Below are 21996 nucleotides of genomic sequence, written 5' to 3'. Positions count from 1 at the left end.
CTACACAGAGAAACTCTGTCTCGAAAAACGAAAAAACAAAAAAAAACCCAAATAAACAAAAATTTACATATTTTGCCAGGCAGTGGTGGTGCATGCCTTTAATACCAGCACTTGAGAGGCAGAGCCAGGCAGATCTCTGTGAATTCAAGGCCAGACTGGGCTACCAAAGTGAGTTCCAGGAAAGGCACAAAGCTACACTGAGAAACCCTGTCTTGAAAAGCCAAAAAAACCAAAAAAAAAAAAAAAAAATGCAATAGAAGAATGATATACAGGTTAGGGGTACTCCCTGAAGAAAGGATTGCTGAAGACAAAGGAACCAGAACTTAATGACTTGTGCAACCCCCGTCCAACATTACAAAAATAAAAATGAGGAGAGACACACAACCGAGACCCCAGCACATGGGGGTCAGGGTCAGGAGGGTCAGGAGGTCAGATTAGTCCATATAAGGAAGTTCTGTCTTACAACACAAACAGAGAACAGATGTTCTGGACAACTGTGGTTTTTGAACAATCATCTAATAAAATGATTACCACGTGATTTATTCATTTAATCAACTATCATAGCAGAAAAACTGCCAGCTTAGAGTTTTAAGGCACAGAGACGGGACAGAATGAAGGAAGAACAGTATTCTTCTGGGATTGTGAGTTCTTGAGCTTTGGCCTTTAAGAAAAGGGGAGATTACCCTAACATCATAACTGATACTGTCACTGTAAGCACCTGGGACACAGGTCTAGGAGACAGGGATGACTCTGTCACTTCAGAGGACAGGGCCACCTCTTTAGTTTCAGTGTGCCAGTATGCTACCACCAAGGGCCTTGAGGGTTTGCTGTAGCTTAGGGACTTGGAGGCTGCATTCAAGGCCTCAGGTTAAAACTGCCATGTCCTATCCCATGGTCTGAAGAGCCGGGCACTGATTGAGCCAGAGATGATTCTTCATCCTCTAGCTCTACTGGAATCTTTAACCCCCGGCTCTAAGCTTATTGCAAATACATGACTTTTGACATTTTATTTCTTCTAGATGGAAATATTTGTATTATGTCATCCTACTGATGCATTTTTGGAGGAAATAATGTTTTCAAGGTGTACCTGAGGTTTCAAATTTACCTCACTATGAATGGCATGTTGAACTTTGCTCATAGCTGAGTAAGAGTATATTTAGATGAAATTTGAGGCTGAGACTTGATGCTGACCTGGGTTAAAACCTTGGGCTGAGCTGAACCTGTGCTACCAGTGAGGAGGACAGGGGCTTTGAGCATCTAGGGCACAGAATATTAGTTGAATTATGCCCTTTGTGTGAGTCACCTTCCTATAACTGTGACAAATACTTGGGATGACCACCTTATAAAGACAGATAATTTACTTTGCCTTACTGTTTGGGGGGCTACTGTTCATGATCAGTTGGCCAACTGCTTTGGGACCTGTGACAAGGCAGTGCATCTCACCTGTTGTCCCAGATGCCAAAGTACAAACCAATAAAACAAAATTTTATTCTTCATGGAAAATATATAAGTATCCAAGAAACACATTAACATATCCTCAACCTCCTTAGGCATTAGGGAAATGCAAGCCAAAGCTACAATGGGACACCACTTCTTGCTACCCAATAGGACATCAATACTAGAAGTATAATCTAGAGAAGATACCAGCAGGTATTTGGCAGAGATAGGAAGAAACTGGAGTCTCATAAATGGCTGGCGAGAATGTGGAGTGCACACTTGCTTGCTAGGAAAACTTTGCTGGTTCCTCAAAAAAAAAAAGTTTACATCTAATTATCATATGTTCTAATGACTCCTCTTTCAGGGATCTACATAAAATATATTCAAGCAGATACCAAATCTGTGTGTGTGTGTGTGTGTGTGTGTGTGTGTGTGTGTGTGTGTGTGTGTGCATATTCATTATAGCACTGGTCATAACAGTTAAAGGCCCAGTGCACAAAGGCAGGAGAATGGACAGGTACACTCTCATTGAAGAACTGGTGGTGCTACTGTGCAGACATCCTGCCAAGCAGTCACAGAATACCATGTGTGGATGACAAAGAGATCCATCGAGAGTATCTACAGAGTCATGGAGCTGACTCATGAAGGCCAGGTGGGGGAGAGAGTGGGGGTTATATTTGTCTGATTGATGTGGAAGATGAAATCAATGGAGAGTCTGTTTACACAACATTGCCAGTGTAGTGAATTATATTGAATTTGTTGTGATAATTTTACCTCAATTAATAATATGTATAAGAAGAGAGATTTGCTGTGTTGAGCCTTACTTCTCTACTGTAAACATGATTAAAATGACGGTGGAACTGACAACAAGGCCAAAGGCTATTTCTGCCTGACTTCTGCTTCTATAGATTTTGAGCTTTTGATTATCTCAGGGCTAATCAAATTCAGTTTCATTTATCTGAGTTTTCACTTCCTTGGCTAATCACATTCCCACACTGTATTGGTCCAAGAGTTAGGAAACATAAAGCTGATGCGTTTTCGAATGAAAAACAAAACCTGCCTTTTGTTTTCTTTATTTATGATGCTTTGGATCTTAAAGTATCATTTCCGATGGCAGTTCCCTGTTTTATCTGAGGACTGGCCCCTGTTCCCAGGTGTGCTTCAACAGAATGCCATGTTTCTCAGACAAGGTCACACAGTCCCTGAGGAGAAGGATACAGGAGAGAAAGGGGTACAAGAATAGAAATAAACTGATGGGCTGTGATCGATGACTTTCTTCAGTACATGTTTGTTGACTAAGGGTGTAAGAAATACTCGTTTGTGGTAGCTCAGTGTTTTAAGTGAACTTTGATACTTGATTATATCTGCTGGTGGTGCTCACTCTGGCTTTTGCGTTTTTTTGTTTGTTTGTTTGTTTGTTTGTCTCTATTTCTTTTTAATCTATTTATTTTATTTTATGTGTATCAGTGTTTTGCTTGCATATATGTGTGTGACCACATGCATGCTGGTGTCTGAAGAGGTCAGAAGAAGGCCTCCGATTCCTTGGAACTGTAATTACAGATGCCTATGGGCCATCATGAGCATGCTAGGAAATGAAATTGGACCCACCAAAAGAGAAGAACCTGGGTCCCCTGGAAGAGCAATAAGTGCTCTTAACCACTGAGCCATCTCTCCAGCCCTCAGTTTTCATTTTGTGATTACTATGAAACTGACATAAAGTGTCTTATACTTAAAATAATCGATATATCAGTCACAATTTTGTTTCAATCACATAGAAAAGCTATACTTAGACTTGATATTCCATCCTATGTTATTGTCATGATTTATGTCTTTATATATTGAATTACTTTGACTCATTATTGCTGTTATACCTACTTTGAATGTTTTCTACTTTAACGTTTAATATTACTGGGTGTTGAGTTTGACTTGCATTATCCCCATGACAGCATTACAGGTATTCTCAATTTGGCTATAGACCTATCTATGCCTGTGGGGTTGATGGCTTCCTGTGCTTTCAAGGGGTATTGGTCAGCATCTTTTCACTCCCTTAGAGGAGACAACTTTAGCATTTCACGAAGGGCACATTTTTGGCTACCTGGAGAAGTCTCTGCCTTTCCTTAAGTATTTGCTCTCAGCTTCCCAGGGTGTAGTGTTCTTGGTCAGTAGTTTTCTATCCACACTTGGAGTTTGTCATTCAGGTGCCTTGTGGTTTCTGATGAGAAATCTGTCAACAGTCTTCTAGTGTACGGTAAGCTATTTTTCTCTTGCTGCTTTCAAACTGTTGTCTTTTTTTGTTTGTTTGTTTGTTTATTTCTTTGAGTGTTTTGAATCTGCGTACTTGTTTAAATCTCTGTTCTCAGGCCCTTTGTGCCATTGTTTCTTCCAATATTCCTGCCCAGTTCTCTTTCACTGTTCCTTCTTGGCATCATGAGTCACTTGCTGATGGCTGACAGGTCCCATGGATTTTCCTCACTCTGGTTAATGCTTTTATATTTCTATTCCTCTATTGGATAACTTGAAATTATTTATTTTCTAGTTTTCTGATTCTGTTGCTTAATCTAATCTGCTGTGGAAGCTCTCTGCTGGAGTTTTCTTTCCAGGCATTCTGTTTTAGTTTCTATTTGTTTTTCCTTACAGATGGCTGTGAGCCACCATGTGGGTGCTGGGAATTGAACTCAGGACCTCTGGAAGAGCAGCCAGTGCTCTTAACCTCTGAGCCATCTCTCCAGCCCCTTGTTTTTTCTTATTCATGCCTCTTTATTGCATGTCACATTGTCTTAGTTCCTTTTTAAATACTGTGACAAAATGCCATGACCAAGGTAACTTACAAAAGAAAGTCTTTAGTTTGGGACTCATGGTTCCAGAAGGTTAGAGTCCATGACCACCATGGCAGAGAGTGTAGCAGGAGGCAGGCATGGGTCAGGAGCAGTAGCCGAGAGCTCACTTCTCAGTCTACAAGCATAGAGAGGGAGATGATTTTGTTTGGTTATCTTTCTATTTTTTCTTGTAGTTCATTGACCTGCTTGATATATTTTCATTCTTTGTTAGGAATTCTCAACCTCCATTTCTTTGGTGTCTGACACTGGAGCTATGTTTTTTTCTTTGTTGTTTTTTTTTTTTTCCTCCTTGATTATTTGTATTCTTTGAAGCTTGTTAAATTAACACTTCAGGGAGTAGTCACCTCCCCCAGCCTTCATTGACAGGTTTCAAGGAAAACAAAAACCACAAACCAAAGCCAAATAAGAAACATTATGGAGAGTGGCTGGTTCTCTAGCCTTTAAACCTTTGCTGTAGGATGTCCAGCTCACTCTGATTGTTCCTTTAGGTTCTTGTGCTGTCTCTGTCCTTCAGCCAGGTTTGGTCCTGAGAGCCTCTCATGTGTTTCCAGAGTGCAAAGTTCCACCATACTCAAAGTTTCATACCTTATCTGTAGTCAGTATAGACTAATTTCTGAGATATGCATCTGCTGCTGAGGTCGAAATGTTTTCTATAGAAGCTCTTGCAGGCCATTGTGCAAGAAGGTACAAGGCGCTGACCTCAAAGGGAGAGTAGGCAACCCAGGGGAGGCATCAGCTGGTTGTGGGCATACTTGGGTGTGTCACACTGCTGGGTTCACTGGTATGTCACTTAGTGGAGTCTTCAAGCTGGTTTTTAGGGCCAGTGGCTGGCAATAGAGATCCACAGGTGAACCCCCTCCTCTTCTCCCCATTCTTACCTGTTTCTGGCTGGTTTCCATCGGCTTGTTCCTTCACTTCTCCTGATGAGGTGAGACAGAAGCAAGCTGTCCCAGCCAGAAACCTGCAGGACTGTGGAAACTGGGAGCTCACACCATTCTCAGATTTTTCAGGGACAGAAAGTACAAACCCATCCATTCTCCCCTGTACGAAGCACAGTTAACTATGGGAGAAGCAGGGACAACCTGAGTGAAGTGAAGCTGACCCTCTCACCCTTTTCATAGTGTTCCCATCTGACTCCTTTCTTCCACTGAGAAGGTGGAAACAAAGCTGCTGGGGCTTCCACAAAATAGTCCTAAGCGTGGGTTCCAAAGTGGTGTTTCTGTGGGAGGTGACCACAAAGGAGCTAACATGGTGCCATCTTCCCATCTTTCCTATCATTGTCTGTTGGTTTGTTGGATCAACATAGAAATGTGTGTAGTTAATAAAAATAAGTTGGTTTGGTTTTTGAGCAATGTTATTCCATCTGCTCTTTTAACTTTCTCCATAAGGAATCTGAGATTTTGTTTGTGTGATTTAACAGAGGTTTATAATGTATCTTAATAACCATAAGGGCTCACTGGCCTTGTTCACCTTTGAACTTATTTCTCAAGACTAACAGAAGTGATATTATTTTACTCTTAAATATATATTTAAAATGTTTATTGAAAGCCTCAAAACCTCCTTTCTTGTATATATTGAAATGTGGTTTTTGAAAGTTTAGGGTTCTTCTGGTAATTTATTTGAAATTTCATTGAACTTACATACCAAATTTAAGGCAAATTTGTATCTTTTATCATACATGATGTCTTTTGTGAATGTAAATTATTCCTTTATTCATCCACATAATTTTTATACTTCCATAAAAGCCTTATACATTCTTTGTTAGGTTAATTCTTAAATATTTTTATTAGCCAAGTTTCAATCCAAGAGTAGTAATGCCATAGGAAATTTATGAACACTTGATTCACATATTTCCCTGCATTTGATTTATTGGCTTGTGGAATTTCTTGTATGAACCAGCTGAGAAAGTCCACAAACCTTAGTGTAGGTCATCAAAGAGAGGTGATGAGCAGCCCAAGTTCATGGCCTTGATCTGAAGCTCAGCTCCACTGGAAGAGTTTCTGTACATACCTTGTGTTACTTAGCAAGACTAGCCGAGGTAGGACTGTCCATGACAAAGACTATCCTCTGTGTTACCTTGGTTTACTATGGACTTTGGGACTTTGTAAACTCTTATCAGGACCCAGATTAGTGTTTAATCAAATACTTGTGTTTTCTGTCTGGGCCAGGTTGACATGTTCACAAAATCATTACAAAACAGCTTTGATTGCTAACTAACTTGTATTCTGATTTTGTACCTTGCAGTTGCTGATATAGAGGGTGTGTATTGGTTTTTGTAAGATGATCTTATATCTGAATGCCTTCTTGATATTACATATTTCTTGTCACAGTTGGGCTATAGGCTTGGCTGGATACTGATACTCAGCATCTGGAAAGCAATCTCTTTGATCATACTCTCAGCATGTAATTCTCGTCATGGAGACTCAACAATTTTTTTCCCTCATGGCACTGCTTGGCCCTGTAGTGATGGCATTTAGACTCCTCACTCATTCTCTTGACAGTCATAGGTTGATGACTAAATGCCCACCATAAACAGGATGCTTGTATAGTTGCGATGTATTCAACATTTAAAGACAGTTTCTTGCCTTGTTAGTTTTTTGGGTTTTTTTTCTCTTTTTTTTAGCTATTTATTTAAAATCATTAATGCTTTTGTGCTTTTGGATCTTATAAAATGTTTCTTTTGTGGTATCAAGAAAACTAGTATGAGTCCAGTAGTATGTAAATTTCACATGGATTTCTCATGTTGGATCTACTTGCTCTGTACTCCGATAAACATTACAAGCTATATTTTACTCTCTTTCAATCATCAACATTCTTTACTATTTATATTTATGCTTACAAGTGAAATTAATTTATAGTTTTCTTCCTTATCCTTATTTATTTTGGAAATTAAAAAATAACTTTGTAAAATATCTTAGGTTACTTTCTTATTTTTCCTTTCTCAAACTACCTTTATAAGAAGATTATGGGTCCCTCCTATGCTGGCAGTGTGTTTCTATACAATTTTATGACCCAGTACTTGTTTCTAATCCATCGTAGTATGCCACATAACAAACAGGAAAGCCAGAATTCCCTTATTCAGAATTTTAATATGTAAAGACAGTGATATAATATTGCAAAAGAAATAAGGTATCTTTTTTTTCTGTAGGTATATAATTAAGATAAGGATCACTTTGCCTCCGTGGCATGTGAGCACTCCCTTACACTCTGATGCTTCCTCCCCAGGACACACAGGGCGATTGCTACAGTCCCTGTGCCTCACCAGCCTCTCCTTCCTGATGCTGCACATCATTTTCCACATCACGCTGGCCAGTCTGGAAGCTCAGCACCGCATTGCACCTGCCTACAACTGTGAGTACCCACCTTGGGTTTCCCCTCAGGTGTTCGTGTAATGGAGCTACCTATCATTACCCACATAGGAATCTGTGACACGCTTGCACTGTGGAATTCATTCTAGTTTTGGCCATTCAGTAATCTAGTATAGTAGAATACATGTGTGTATGCATGTGTGTATATCTCTATATAGAATTTGCCATATAATATGAGGTCATGAGTCAAACAATGGATCTCCAACTTAGATTAGATATTGAGGGGGTTGGGGATTTAGCTCAGTGGTAGAGCACTTGCCTAGCAAGCCTAAGGCCCTGGGTTCGATCCTCAGCTCCACATTTTAAAAAAAGGATATTGAGATCCTATATGATTGTAAAACATGGTCATTGGTCATAATCTAAAATTGGGATTTGCATAGATCCCTTGGAACTCATCTGTAGGACAGGAACATCCAGTCTGTGAGGAGAATATAGAAACTTAGCAGTGTTATATGATTTGATTATGACAAGCACAGTGTAGTGTTTGTTATGTCTATGAGGAATGGCTTAATGCATACCATTTACTTTCAAACTGCAAGTTTTTCACTTCATATTTATGAGGAAGCAAATGTCTTACTCAGTGTGAACTTATGATACAAGAAAGTCAGTACATTTACTCTTTGTTTGGCTGTTATCATCCCAAAGTAAATCATTCTTCATTTTCAGTAGAATTTGTGTTTGTCTTTTGAAAAAATAAGCACTTCAAGTAGATGGAATCCAATCCATATGTTTTCAGTAAAAACTAAAGAGACCCTGAGATATTTGAAATAGACTCTAATAGCAGTTTTGACTTGTCAGTTTTTCCTTGAGGAACCCATTTGTGGCTTTGAAATTTCCTGGACTTTCATGAGCTCAAGTATAAGGAATAGGAAGTAAACATACCTTCCCTGTAAAATAAAAAGATCAGAATTCTTCATGTACCAAAGGGCACAAAGTTAAATACAGTGTAGGATTTTGTGATGGATTTTACAGTCATAAATTATTCATTAGCCTTCTCTGTACAACTTTTTGACATTTGCAGAACTAAAGATTTATTAGGTTCAAAATTCCTTTAATAGCAAATTCCTGCCCAAATCGTATTTTTATTTTAAATCTATATTTTAAGATATGTCTGTTTTTCTTTAAACTGGTGTGTAATGTGTACACCATAAATCTACCCAACTTAAATATATAACTCAGAGGATTTTTTAGCATATTCAAAAATTCAGGTAAATTATTCATAATGCTAATTAAAAACATGGTCTTTATCCCTAAAGACATCATATACCTATGGAGAGAAATCCTCCAATGTCCTTTTGTAGATGGTGTCATGTCCTTGAAAGACATACAAGACCCACCAGGTGCATCAGCTTAGGAGATAAAGCTGACTGTCAGTTTTGGACTCTGTCTGGGAATTTCTGTATTTACCTGCAATGAAGCTTTCCAACAATTCTATGAAGATAGAAAATGCACCATGAAATGACAATACAACTTTCTCTTCTCTACATTTATAAAGGTGTATACTTTATATATGTTCTCTCATGAAGGATAGGTAAACATCTTCACACACACACACACACACGCGCACACACACATGCACACACACACACACACACACACACACACACACACACACACGTTTGTTCTTGCTTTGGCTATTCTTTCCTGGGCAAGGCTGCTTCAAGTAAGAATGCAATGACATCAATCTGTGCCCCTATTTCTGAGGTCTTGGGAGAACACCTCTTTGACATTGTGAGGACGGACCTCTCTCCTCTCATCTTTCAGTGTTTCTTGCCCACCCATTTTTGTGGGTTACAGCTGCCTCTCACATCACTTCTTAAGTATTTGGCTTCTCAGTACCAGGCTATTCCCATGTCCCTGTTGGAGGCATTTGCTGTTTGTGCATAAGCCACACTGCAGTGTAACCTGCGCATGTGTCTAGTGAGGCCCGCCCTTCACTTTCCTTCATATTCCCAGATGGGACTCTCCTTTGCATGAATCAACAGATGGAAGTCTGAATAGCAAACTTGAGTTTCACGAAACCAAATTCTAACTTGAAGCTTGTTTGGATCCACGTCGGTGTTCCATTTTGAAGTTGCAGTGCTTTTGATGAAGTAACCAATAGAAAGGGACTCGGTTCAAGACTGAGGTTTGAAAACTCGAGCACCTTCTTTCCAGCCATAGGCATCTTGAAGGTGAATTTATAGACGTCATAAACTTCTTCTGAAAAATCTTGCTGCTTCCTAGGCCAGTGCTGGCTCATCAGGTGCTGCAGGTTTGTGTTGGTCCAGTTTCCTGTGGAACATTAATATTAATACATTCTTGAAAAGGGATGAAAGAGGAATACCAACTTCAGAGCTTTGCAGCTCGTTTCGTGTCCAGGGCCAGCACAGACGAGGTGAAAGGTCTAGAGAATGTTTAATGGTCACATTACAGGAATTCCTGAAAATGGTGTGAAGCTGGGAGATGGGGACACTGGCCTTTCATTTAGAGTTGGCTTTCCATCCTGACCTGATTGTTTCCCTAGCAGATGGAGCGATGGTTTCACTGTCAGGGCTGCAAACACAAAGTCTTTAATTTAAACATCCGCGTTTTAAATGAAAAGACAAACACCTTCCTGGTCATCAATGTTACACACCATGGACACTTTCCCCTGTCTTCCAAATGTTAGTCAATGAGAAGAAAATGTCTCCAACAAGCGGTGTTCAAATCCCAGACCACCAAGTGCTCACTTCTGTGTTTACACTCTGTTTCTTACTGTCTTGTTTCTCTACTTTAAACCCATACCCTCACCCATTATGGTAGAAAGCTCTCCCCACTTCTCTCAGGAATCCAGGAAGCGTGTTTGAGGACAGCAGCAGCATTTATAAATATTGAGCCCTTGAAAGCCCTTCTTCCCCCTGAGTCCTGTGAATATTAACTGGAAGCAGTGAAGAGTTTTGTTTTTTTTAAACCACCACTATTTAGTTTTTTACTGGTTGGTAGATTTCTTAAAGGTGCCATTGTGCAGAACTGAAACATAATATTCTCTCTCTCTCCCTCCCTCCCTCCTTCCTCCCCATCTCTCTCTCTTTCCCTCCTCCCCCATCTCTTCTCTCTCTTTCTCTCTTTCTCCCTCCCTCTCCCCATACCAAACAGTGCTCCTATAGGTAGGTGAATAATCAGTGAGACAGAGGAGATGTCTATAAATCCCCCTCCACAAAGTGTTGCACCACTAACTAAAATATTTTCATTCTGTCAGAACTGTGCTACTTAAATAAATGTGAATCTGGTTTCGATTATGTCACTACCGGTTACACAGAAGTGCTGTGTCTAACTCTGTGGTAGATATGTAGCCATGTCAAGGAAATTTCCAAGCCAGACCAGTCTGGATTCCCGTGCTGTACAAAAGCAAAAGCATGCTCTCGATTGAAAGAAACTTTCTAGGTTCAAAGCTGTGCCAGAGAAATTTCTGATGATGAAAATTACATATGGAAGCTTACCCGCAGGGCATCCACTATACTAAGACACTAGAGATCACAGTATTTTAGTTCCAGGTACTACTGTTTTTACTCACTGCAGAGAGGATTTGCTCTTCTCCAGGGAGGGCATTCCATGGGTCCTGTGTCTTTTAGGACTAGCAGGGCTGTCTATCTGGACAGCTGTGGTCTTTGAAGGCATCTGCAGCAACTGAGGCAGTGAGTGAAGCTTTCATTCCAGGATCTCCTTAGCCAGGAGTGCTGTCAAATCATACTCAGCATGACTGGTCTGGTTAGCTGGCCAAGCCTTGCCCTGTGAGGCTGTTTATTCTACTTCCTTCTCCAAGGATGTCTTTTTCTTGTATAAACACAAAGCTAAGTGTGCAGAGACTATAACGCTGAAAAACTAGGCTCTGTGAGGACAGGAGAGTTGTAGGAAGCCATTGTACATCTGAGCGGCAAACCCTGCCCTAGCACCTGTTCACCCCCACACACATAACAAAACTCAGTTGCACACCCAGACCTACTTCCTACTCCCTTACATATACATCACACATCTTAGCTGTATACTCAGCCCTAGCACCTACTCCCTCACATGCATATCACACCTCTGAGCAGCACACCCAGACCAGCACCTATTCCCCATCCCTGTGCTGAGGTTTGAAACCAAGGCCTCACACTGCTAGGCAAGTGCTCACTACTGACTGTGTGTTTGAGCTGGCATCTTGAGTACTCATCAGTTTAGGTCTCTACTGTAGCAGGAATCTTAAAAGTTCTTATCAATAAAATTAAACCTGGGGCCAGTTATTAGGGTGAATGCTGGAAGATCAGAGAGACAGAACAAGCCACAGCTTCCTCGTCTCACCAGTTCCTCAGCTGATCCTGTTTCCTCAGACTGGAAACCTCTGAGTCCTCATCCAGAATGAATCTCAGCTGAACTGCTGCTCCAAAGCCTGAAAGCTTAACCAGCCAAATGCTTCTAGTTTCTGGTCTTCACACCTGATATATCTTTCTGTTTTTGCCATTACTTCTTGGGATTAAAGGCTCACTTTTTGGGATTAAAGGTGTGTGTCACCAAGGCTGGCTGTTTCCAATGTGGCCTTGAACTCAGAGATCCAGAGGGATCTCTGCCTCTGGAATGCTAGGATTAAAGGCGTGAGTGCTACCATTTTCTAGCCTCTGTATCTTGTGACTGTCTGTTCTCTGACCCCAGATAAATTTATTAGGGTGCACATACTTTGGGGAACACAATACCACCACACTCTACTCTCCCCTGTCCTTTTGGAACTCCCTATTTACCAGGTATTTGGGACAGTTTCTTCCTGTCTAGCCTCCAGTGAGACTTTGGATTTTTCTGGTCTCAAAGGACTTAAGTGTCTGAAGTTCATTCCACAGTTCTCTCTTATTCATGTATTTGGCTTCACAATTGAGTGACTGTTTCTTTGGGGTCTTTTAATGACAGCATTCATAGTTGTATGAATGTCCCTAATGGTTAGACACCTCAGATCATCTACGGATTGATGGATACCTAAGGTCTGTTTTCCCTGTTTGAAGAGGACATGCTACTTGGCCCACAGGCAAGCAGCTAATAAAGGCCTCAGCAGTGTTTTCCTCTCATGGTCTTCCATCCCAACAACATGGTCAGCATGGAGAACTGATGAAGCACCTGTTTATGTAAGACTGGTGGGTTGATGAGGGTCAGTGACATCAGCCCATCCTGCTGGGAGTGACATCATCTCATCCTGCTGATTGTGAGTTGGGGGATGGAGGAGGCTTTGTATCTACATGCAGCTCCCACATACCAGTCTGCACTGACTTGCCATACAATGATGTAGTTACAGACTTCACCTGGGCTTCGCTAATCATTAATCATGTTAGTTGTACCTGGACCCTTGGATTTGTGGTTATCTGATGGGTCTGCCCTGATAAAAATAACTCTATTAACAAAGGAAAATTTTTATATTTATGTGTGTGAATAATTCGGATGGAAGAGCTAATATGGGTGAAATAGCAGGTGAAGTACAGAAAAAGTCTTGTACATGTTGACAAAAACAAGCATGGTTTTAAGTCAGAATAGGTTGTAGGGAAGTGATTAGATCCTGTGGGTTCAGATCTAATCAGTGGTCAGTCTCTGGATGGATCCACAACACAGTGGTACCACTGGGAGGTGGGAAGAGGTACGGCCTCATTGGTGAAAGAAGATGCTCAGGGCTTGCTCTGGAAACATGGGTCTTGTCTCCTCTCCCCTTTCTTCTCTTCCTCTCTGCTTTTTGACTCCTGTGAGGTGAACAGCTTTCTTTGGCTCTGTCTTTCTGGAATGCAGCTCTGCCTCATCATGGCCTAGAAGCAAGGAAGTCACCTAACCATGGACCAAAGCCACTAAAACGGGAAGCAGATTAAATCACCCTTCCCCTACAGTGGTTATTTCACGACAGTGGCACAATGACAGTGCTACAATCTGTGGTACCCATTAAAAAAACTTGCTGTGTGTGAAATCATACAGATTTAAAAAAATGAAACCATCATGTTTACTTCCTGATAGAATCTTTCTTTAGGTCTCCAAAGGCAGAGATGTCCTAACTTGGATTTGGGTTCTGCCTGGACACAAGATCTCTTTCCTTGAATGTCATTATCAGTCACCCTGAAGGAAGGTGACATTGAAGAGTTCCAACACCGATTGATGGTCCAGTAGACCTTGTTTCCTTTGCTCTTATACTGCCTCATGTTTCCTCATACCCATCACTCTCCTCCCCCCAAATCCCTGCTGTCTGTATGCATGTGTGTGAACACTATGCATGCAAGTGTTTGTAAAACATCTTTTAAATGCTGAGCTTTGCTCTAAATCAACATGGCAATCCTGCCCACATATGATTGCTCACTGTATTCCAGGTGTATTTTATTTGTATCTCAGTTTTATGGTCTGGTCTTACAGCATCTTCGCTGTTGTCCTCATTTACAGACAGCTGTTGAGTCGCAGGAGGAGCTTTGAGTTGTCATTAGCTGTTTTTACAAAGGACACATAGATGGATGATGAGAATGTGAGGTGGCCAAGGGACCTGTCCCACACAGCTGCATGCCTGTAGGCCAAGGGTTCCTGTGTTTCTGTGCCTCTCTCCACCTGTGGCTGTCTTATCCAGGTTCCCACCACCCAGTCCAGCATGCTCCGAATTTCAGTTTCATACCACTGTACCCATCTGGTTTTTTGTCCCTGTGTCCACCCTTCACGTCCTGTGGCCATTTCTTCTCCAGGACACTTTAACAGTCCCTCAGGCAGATAAGCACATATGCCTGTGGGGTACCCAAACATTTCAAGTACCAGTCATTGAACTTGCCCTGTCTGAGCACTGATGGCCTGTTCTCCTACTAGAACAGTATTAAATCGAGGGTCCGGACTCTCATGCTTTATTCAGTTTTGGTAACCTGAGCTACTACGGTGGCTGGCACTTAATGTTATATCAGTTATTGTACAAGAGTGCATCAACAAATTGAAATCAACCAAATGGGAAATGAACTTGTTAAAAGATGAGCCTTAGTGACTCTCTTAAAAAACTGTGCAGTGCTGGCATTGAACCTGTGATCTTGTGCACACGAGGGTGGATTGATACCCCCAAGCCTCCTTTTACTACTAGTTTTGAGACAATTTCACTGTGCTGCTTAGGACAATCCTCCTCCCCGCTCAGCCTCCTAAGAACTTGGGATTTGCCAGGCCTGGATCCCACGCTTTGTTTGGTGACCTGGTTTTGGTGATATCCTTATCACCCAGGCTTAACTCTGAGCTATGGGCGAGAGCAGTTGCTGCAGACCAAACCCTGTCTGCAAGCACTCTACTCTCCAGTTGGTCTCTGCCATTCCCATAGTTCCTTTTCTCCTCTTTTTAGGTCAGGAGGAAATAGGTGCCTGGCATATTTTATTTTTTTAGAAGTATCAGATTAAGTTACTCAGTATTCATTTTCTTTGCATAAAGGAAATTTGATTGCCATTTTAGTCTGGGCAAAACAAGGAGAGAAAGACTGTCCTGGGTGAAGACAAGTTTCAGCAAGGAGGTTTGTAAGTTTGGGAGGTGGGGATGCTCGAAATGTGTGGCAGTCATCCCCAGTACTCATCGACTCCCACATCAAGCCCACCAGTTCTCGTCAGATAAGTCACAGGATTTGAAGTCTAAAGTGATTCGGGATTGATTTTGTTTGCTTAAATAACAATTTCCCTGACCTCAGTTTTATGATTCAGCATTTCTAGTGTAAATTATTTACAATAAAAGCACTAAGGCAAGTCTGTGTGGTATGGGAGTAAACTCAAACTCAAATTATAGACAGAGGGCACAAAACCATAACTGTATGTTTTCCAATTTACCGTACAGCTGAAGGACGTTTCAAGGGCATAATGGAAGTCGTAAGGTTGAACTAAGTACAGTCATGACGTTCTGGAAAGTGTTCACAAGTGTAAGTGTTCTTCAGACTTACTTATAGACCAGTGTGAGTCCTCAGATGAGACCACTTTCCACAAGCAGAAATTTAGCAATTTAGACAGACTTCTCTTGTTTTTGTGTTTTAGGGGTCAAGAAGACTTACTTGTACAATTCACATTTTACATTCAATTTCAGAGACATTTAATTGTTCCTTGGTGATTCTTATGCAGAATTTGATAATACGTAAAGTTATATTAAAATATTACTGCAAAATTGTTACATGCATGTATATAATTGACTTTCCACAGACTGGCTTAACATTTAAGTGTTTGCGCACATGCAGGACAGGACACTACTGATGATTGTTGCCTCAAACTTCTTTACTTTCTGCTGTTCTTTAATACACTGTTAGGAACCCCAGATTTCTAAAAGGACACTTTCAGGAGGGACTTAATTTTAGAAGCTGGTTTAAAGCTGGAGCTGAGTGCTGGCATTGTGAGCCTGTGTCCTCACACCCGCCAGGGAAACCATTCTCCAAGAGCCCAGGAAACCACTTGGTGGGGTAAGACTGGATGACAGAGCCTGCCAATCCTCATGTGGGTTTTCCATCTTCTTCCTGTGAACAGACTGCAATAAGAACAAAACATCTGTGATCCAAACCACAGGTATTTTGATCGGGATAAAGACACATGGAATTTCTTCTGAGAGAGTTGCTTGATAACGTATATGTTTGCATACTACATTGCACACACCTTTTAAAAATCATTTATTGGTTCATATTACATGTATACAATGCATTTTGATCATATCTACCCCCACTCCTCCATTCCAGCTCCTCCTCCTTTATCATGACAAATGAATATTTTTAGATGTGATCTTGAATTTAGTTTGCCAGTATTTTATTGTGGATTTTTTTGGTCTAGATTCATTAGGGTGATTCATCTGTAAATTTCTTTTTGTGTCTGTCATTGTCTGGCGTTGATATCAGGGTAATGCTGGCTTCATGAAAGGGGTGTGGAGACTGACCTTCTTATGCTTTTTTATGGACTAATTTGAGTATTATTGTTGGTAATCCTTCTTTGAAGGTCTGGTAAGATTCTGCAGTAAGCCTCTCTAGGCTTGGGCTTTTGGTTTTCACTAGGAGAGATTTTATGACTGTTTCAGTCTTATTTTTGAATATAGGTCTGCCTTAGTTAATTTTTCTATTGCTGAGATAAAACACTATGACCAAAAGCAGCTTGGAGAGAAAAGGGTTTATTTCACCTCATAAAACTCAGGTCACATTCCATCATCCAGGGAAGTCAGGGCAGGAACTTCAGTCAGTAGGCTGGAGGTAGAAGTTCAGGTAGAGACCATGGATGTGTGCTGCTTACTGGCTTGCTTTCCATGGCTTGTTTAGCTGCTTTTCTATAGCATTCAGGACTACCAGCACATGTATGGCACCACGCATCCCACATCAATCATCGATCAAGATAATGCACCGATGGCTTGCTCATAGGGCAGTCTGGTTGTGGGCATTTTCTTAATTACAATTTCCTTTTCCAACATGACTGGAGCTTGTGTCAAGCTGACATGAACTTTCCAGCACAAGGTCTGTTAAAACTATTTAATTCATCATGGGTTAATTTTGGTAGGTCATATGCATCTAGAAACTCATCCATTTTTTGTAGGTTTTTCAATTTAGTGGAAGAGAAGTGTTTTATTTTTATTTTTTAATAGGCTTCATTGGTATTTGTTGAAATATCTATTTTTGTCTTTTTTTTTAAACTTGGATCTTCTCTCTTTCTTTTGGTTAATTCGGCTAAGTGTTCATTCCATCTACCTTTTCAAAGAACCTACTTCATTTCTGTTCTGGTCTTAATCATTTCTCCCTGTCTATTGCTTTGAAGTTTGATTCATTATTGTTTGTTCATGGCAATAAAGTGAATCATTAAGCTATTTGAGATTTCTCAAAGTATTTGATGTAGGAAATTACAATGATGAATGTTCCTCACAGAACTGCTTTCATTCTGTCCCATAGTAGAATTTGCTACGATGTATTGTCATTTTCATTAAATCCTTTTATTTCCTTCCTAAGTTTTCACCTTACATTGTTTAATTTTATAAAATTGCCTGCTCTCTCTAGTTTCTCATGCTGATGGTATCTAACTGCATTGCATTGTGTTCAGATAGAATACATGATACTATTTAAATCTCACTAGATTTGATGAGGCTTTCTATATGTCATAATATGTGGTTTATTTGGAGAAAGTCCAGGAGCTGCTGAGAAGAGCAGGTATTTTGTAGTGTTTAGATGCAATGTTCTGTAGATGTCTGTTAGGTCCATTTCACTTATGGCTTTGCTTAACTCTGATATTTCTCTGCTGTTATTTTTTCTGGATATTATTATTATTATTATTATTATTATTATTATTATTATTATTTTAGTGACTGAAATCTCCCACTGTTGCTGTGTTGGATTCACATCTAGAAATATTTGCTTTATGAAAATTAGTGTATCTGTGTTTGATGCATACATGGTTAGAACTGTCATATCATCTGAAGTGTGATGTGAAATTCATTTCTTCTGACTAGTTTTAGTTTGAAATCTATTTTGTTTGGTATTAGAATAGCTGCACCAGCTTGTTTCCTAGTTCCATTTGCTAGGGGCACCTTTTCCCATCCATACTGTGCCTATCATCTATCTTTGAAAGTAAGCTGTGTTTCTCAGAGATAGCAGAAAAGTTGGATCCTGCTTTTTATCCCAGTCTGAATCTGTGTCTGCTTATTGGTGACCTGAAATCAGAGTCATTAAAAATATGTGTATTGATTTCCATGATTTTGTTCATTTTATGGTCTTTTCTCAGGCTTGTTTTGATTAACTGCTCTAGTGTTTTGTATTTTCCACCTGTTGCCTCTCTGGAGTATTTATCCTTTTCTTCAGTCTGAAGCACTCCTTCCAGTATCCTCTGTAGAGCTGACTTCCTGGTCATGTATTCCTTTAGTCTGTTTTTGTAATAGAAAGGTTTTATTTCTCCTTCAATTTTAATGGATAATTTCATTGGGTATAACAGTCTGAGTTTGGCAGTTGTGCCTTTTCAGAACGTGTCATACATCCTTCCACACCTTTGCCTTTAACAGTTCCCATGGTTAGTTCTGATGGGTTTGCCTTTCACATGACTTGGCCCCTTTCTCTTGCGGCTTTCAGTCACCTTTCTTTCTGTCCCCATCCTACAGTTTTTTTTTTTTTTTTTTGTAACGTGAAAGTTGAGATTCTTCTTGGAAAAGATTCTGATTAAGACTGTAAAACCCACAGCCAAGTAGCAAATGTAGGTCTTAGGTGAATTCAAATGTCAATAACAGCACCATAAGCTAGCATCTAGAGGTAAGGACAGGCACCTTCAGTTTAGAATGAGTCATGGTACCTATGTGTGGCTCAGTAACAAACTGTAAAGCTAACTAACTTCTGCCAAGGTAGTAGTATGCCATTTACTTCTTGACTTGGTTTAATTTCAATTTATAAGTCTTAGGATGATCTTTGTTTTGAGCTGAATTAAGTCATTGTGAAAACATACTGTAGCACACACTGTAATCCTTATTATTTCTAGAGTATATATTCTGATGTGTCCACACACAGCTCCAGGGATTGGCCTGATTGACCTCCATGGAGAAAAGAGAAACACATGGACACATAGGAAAGCTGTTGGATTCCAATGGAGAAGCCTCAGCAGCCTGAATGCTCAGCATGCTTACTGTGTGTAGTTGAACAGGGTGGACAGGTCATTGCATACAGCAGAACAGGAGGCAGGTTTGGCTAGTTTCCATAGGAACTGCCTCTGTCAGGCAGTAGTCTTCAGGTAGAAAACAATGTGGCAGTAAGGGAAGAAAACTATGGTAGACATGTTCTGCATGTACTATCAACATTCACTTTAGGACCGGGAGATAAGGCTTGTCATTTTTCTGAGCTACTCTGGGAAAGGTTTTGCTGTTCCCATGAGTCTGAGGCTTTCGTCCTTGACATGTCCATGCCTATGTCAACAACACACGTTTACTCAGGACTGCACGCATTTCCAGAGTGTTCTAAGAAACTCAGAGGATGTCTGAAGCCACAGATAGTACTAAATTCTGTGTTTGCTGCTTTTAACCTACATGCACATACTCTTTATAAAATTTAACTTACAAATTAGGCACAGTAGGATATCATCATCAATTATGATTAATGATAAAAAGGAGCCATGATCACAATAGTCTGCAGTAAAATAGCCAGCATCGTTACTCTTTTTCTTTGAGGCCATTATTTAGTAAAATAAACGAATTTGAAAATGAGCAATGTGATGGCATGAAGGCCAGTCTGATGACAGAGGGCAGCTGTGTATCTGGTAGGTGCCTAAAATACTGCATGGACATGCTGGTCAAAGAGGTGGTTCATGGTCAAAAGGGCTGAACAAGATGGTATTATGTCACATAACTCAGAATATAGTACATTTAAAAGCCTCTGAATTGTTTATTCAGGAATTTTCCATTTAACTTTTTCATCTAACAGTTGAATACAGGTAACTGAATTATGGACTGTAGAACTGTAGTTAAGAGGGGCTGCTGTGTTGCTCCCTACTTTGGGGGAGGGACCAATGCCTTAAAGGAATTCTGTTCCTCCTCTTCCTCTTCTTCTTTTTTAAACACATTTTTTAGATGTTATATGTCAGATAACTCTCTTGACACTGAGTTTAATGTATATTTAGCAAACATCTAAAAGTAGATGCAGAAATGTTGCTTTTGGTCCAAAGGGAAAATGCCACTGTTTAAAAAACTATCCAATTTATCAAATTAGCCTTTCTCTTTTTAATGATATTGTTGTTCAATCTTACCAAGAAAGAAGTTTCTGAGCATATGTATAGCCCAGATATAATTCTAATATTTTAAGACTTTATAAGTGGTAGGAGTGTATGTTTTTCATGCTTGAATGAAGAATGATTTAAAACAAATAACTAACAGTTTTTTGGTCAGTGAAGGAAAAAAAATCTTGTATTGCTAACATGGTGACATAGAATGTAAGAATGTGGAGGTTGAAAGCACTTTAAGAAGCATGACCTTTCCATGCAAATAGGTACCATGAGTAGTGGATCTTGATGATGAAAGTGTAGGTAGGTCCTATGAGACACTGAAGTAATGACTAATGTCTTAGAGTGATGGCTGAGAATCTGTTCATGAAGGCAGTAACTTCTTTATAAAGAGAGAAGTAGACAAAAGAGTGAAATAGAATGCAGCGGGACAAAGCAAAAGAGATGGACTCCAGCACATCACAAACTCACCAGAAGTGATGGAAAGATCAACTGTGAAACACTGAAACTGTAAACACTTTGTGATCATTGACCATGAGACCTATACTAAGGTGCCACACAGGACCCAGTGTGCAGCTCCTATATGAAACACCTCTGCATTTGAAGATAGGACACTGTGGAAACTTGGAAAAGCTTAGAAAGGAAACACCTTACCTGATTCAGCTGCAATTTGGGTGATTAGTGTCATTCCATAATGTAAGAGGTTTGTTGTCTAACTCCTGTAGTTAATTGCTGTTTTAGTCCTGAGTCCCTGTGGATGTAAGAGAATGAGATATGTGTTTTGATGACCTACCACATTCTACATTGCTGGCCCACAACTGTACCCACCCTCTAGAGAAAGCCAACATGGTTGGAAGCTGATACTATGATATTGTGAGAATATCCCCAGATATTTTCATTAATGGATTCTGTAAGAGAAAACCCTGTGGCTTCCTTCTTTGTTTTTGTTGAAGCTTATTTCCCTTTAGACACAATAACTATCTAGCTGTTGACTTGTACACTTCAGGTTGGAAGAGTATGGCCTGTGTCATTCATGAGAAAATCCTTTTCCATTGAACTTGAATTTTCTTTGTTGGGTCACCAGCACAGAAGCAAAGTGCCAGCGTGCCTTTGCCATTATTGTCTTAACATGATCCATGGAAAGAGCACGATCAATAAGAATCTCCTGAGAATTACATCATATATACGCTCCCTTGCTTTGAAATTTCTATACATTCAGCATAATGAATACTCTTCCAACAAACAGAACAGGATTCATGGATCAGCCCATTCTTTGCCATTTTAGGAATAAGGAAAAAACACAGTCATGACTCATGACTGCAAAAGATTGTGCTAAAATATCTAGTTGGCTAACATTCATCTAATGATATTATTGATGATAAAATTTTAAAATTAGAATTGGAATAGTTTTTATAGTCTCAGTGAAAGTCTGAAAAATTCGCCCAGCTGTATAGTTCATTAAAAAAGAAAATACATGATTATCATGTATTTATAAAAATGTATTTATTGCATTATAGTAGCTGCTTGATAACACCAAAGACTGTGTTTTATAAGTGGTGCGTGTTAAGATTTACTAGAATATCTCTTTCGTTTCTAATACTTTTAGAAATTGAATGAGGAGGGTTGACAAGGAACAATAGCCTTCAGACAGAATTAGTGTTGGCGATGACATCAGAAGTTTTCACAAAGTGAGTC

At 40.0% G+C, this 21996-nt stretch overlaps 1 protein-coding gene across 3 annotated transcripts in view; it reads left to right on the top strand.

The window, feature by feature from the left end:
* Positions 1-21996, top strand: part of Piezo2 (piezo type mechanosensitive ion channel component 2) — a 376725-nt gene that overhangs the window by 144890 nt on the left and 209839 nt on the right. For all 3 annotated transcript variants that reach the window (XM_036205320.1, XM_036205319.1, XM_036205318.1), the window contains exon 3: positions 7500-7625. In XM_036205320.1, coding sequence (XP_036061213.1) covers positions 7500-7625 — 126 coding nt within the window. The remainder of the gene's footprint in view (positions 1-7499; positions 7626-21996) is intronic.

This window comes from Onychomys torridus, chromosome 13, assembly GCF_903995425.1.
Source record: "Onychomys torridus chromosome 13, mOncTor1.1, whole genome shotgun sequence".
NCBI classification, from domain to species: domain Eukaryota; kingdom Metazoa; phylum Chordata; class Mammalia; order Rodentia; family Cricetidae; genus Onychomys; species Onychomys torridus.
Note: the sequence above shows the minus strand (reverse complement) of the source record. Positions and strands in the feature narration are given on the sequence as shown.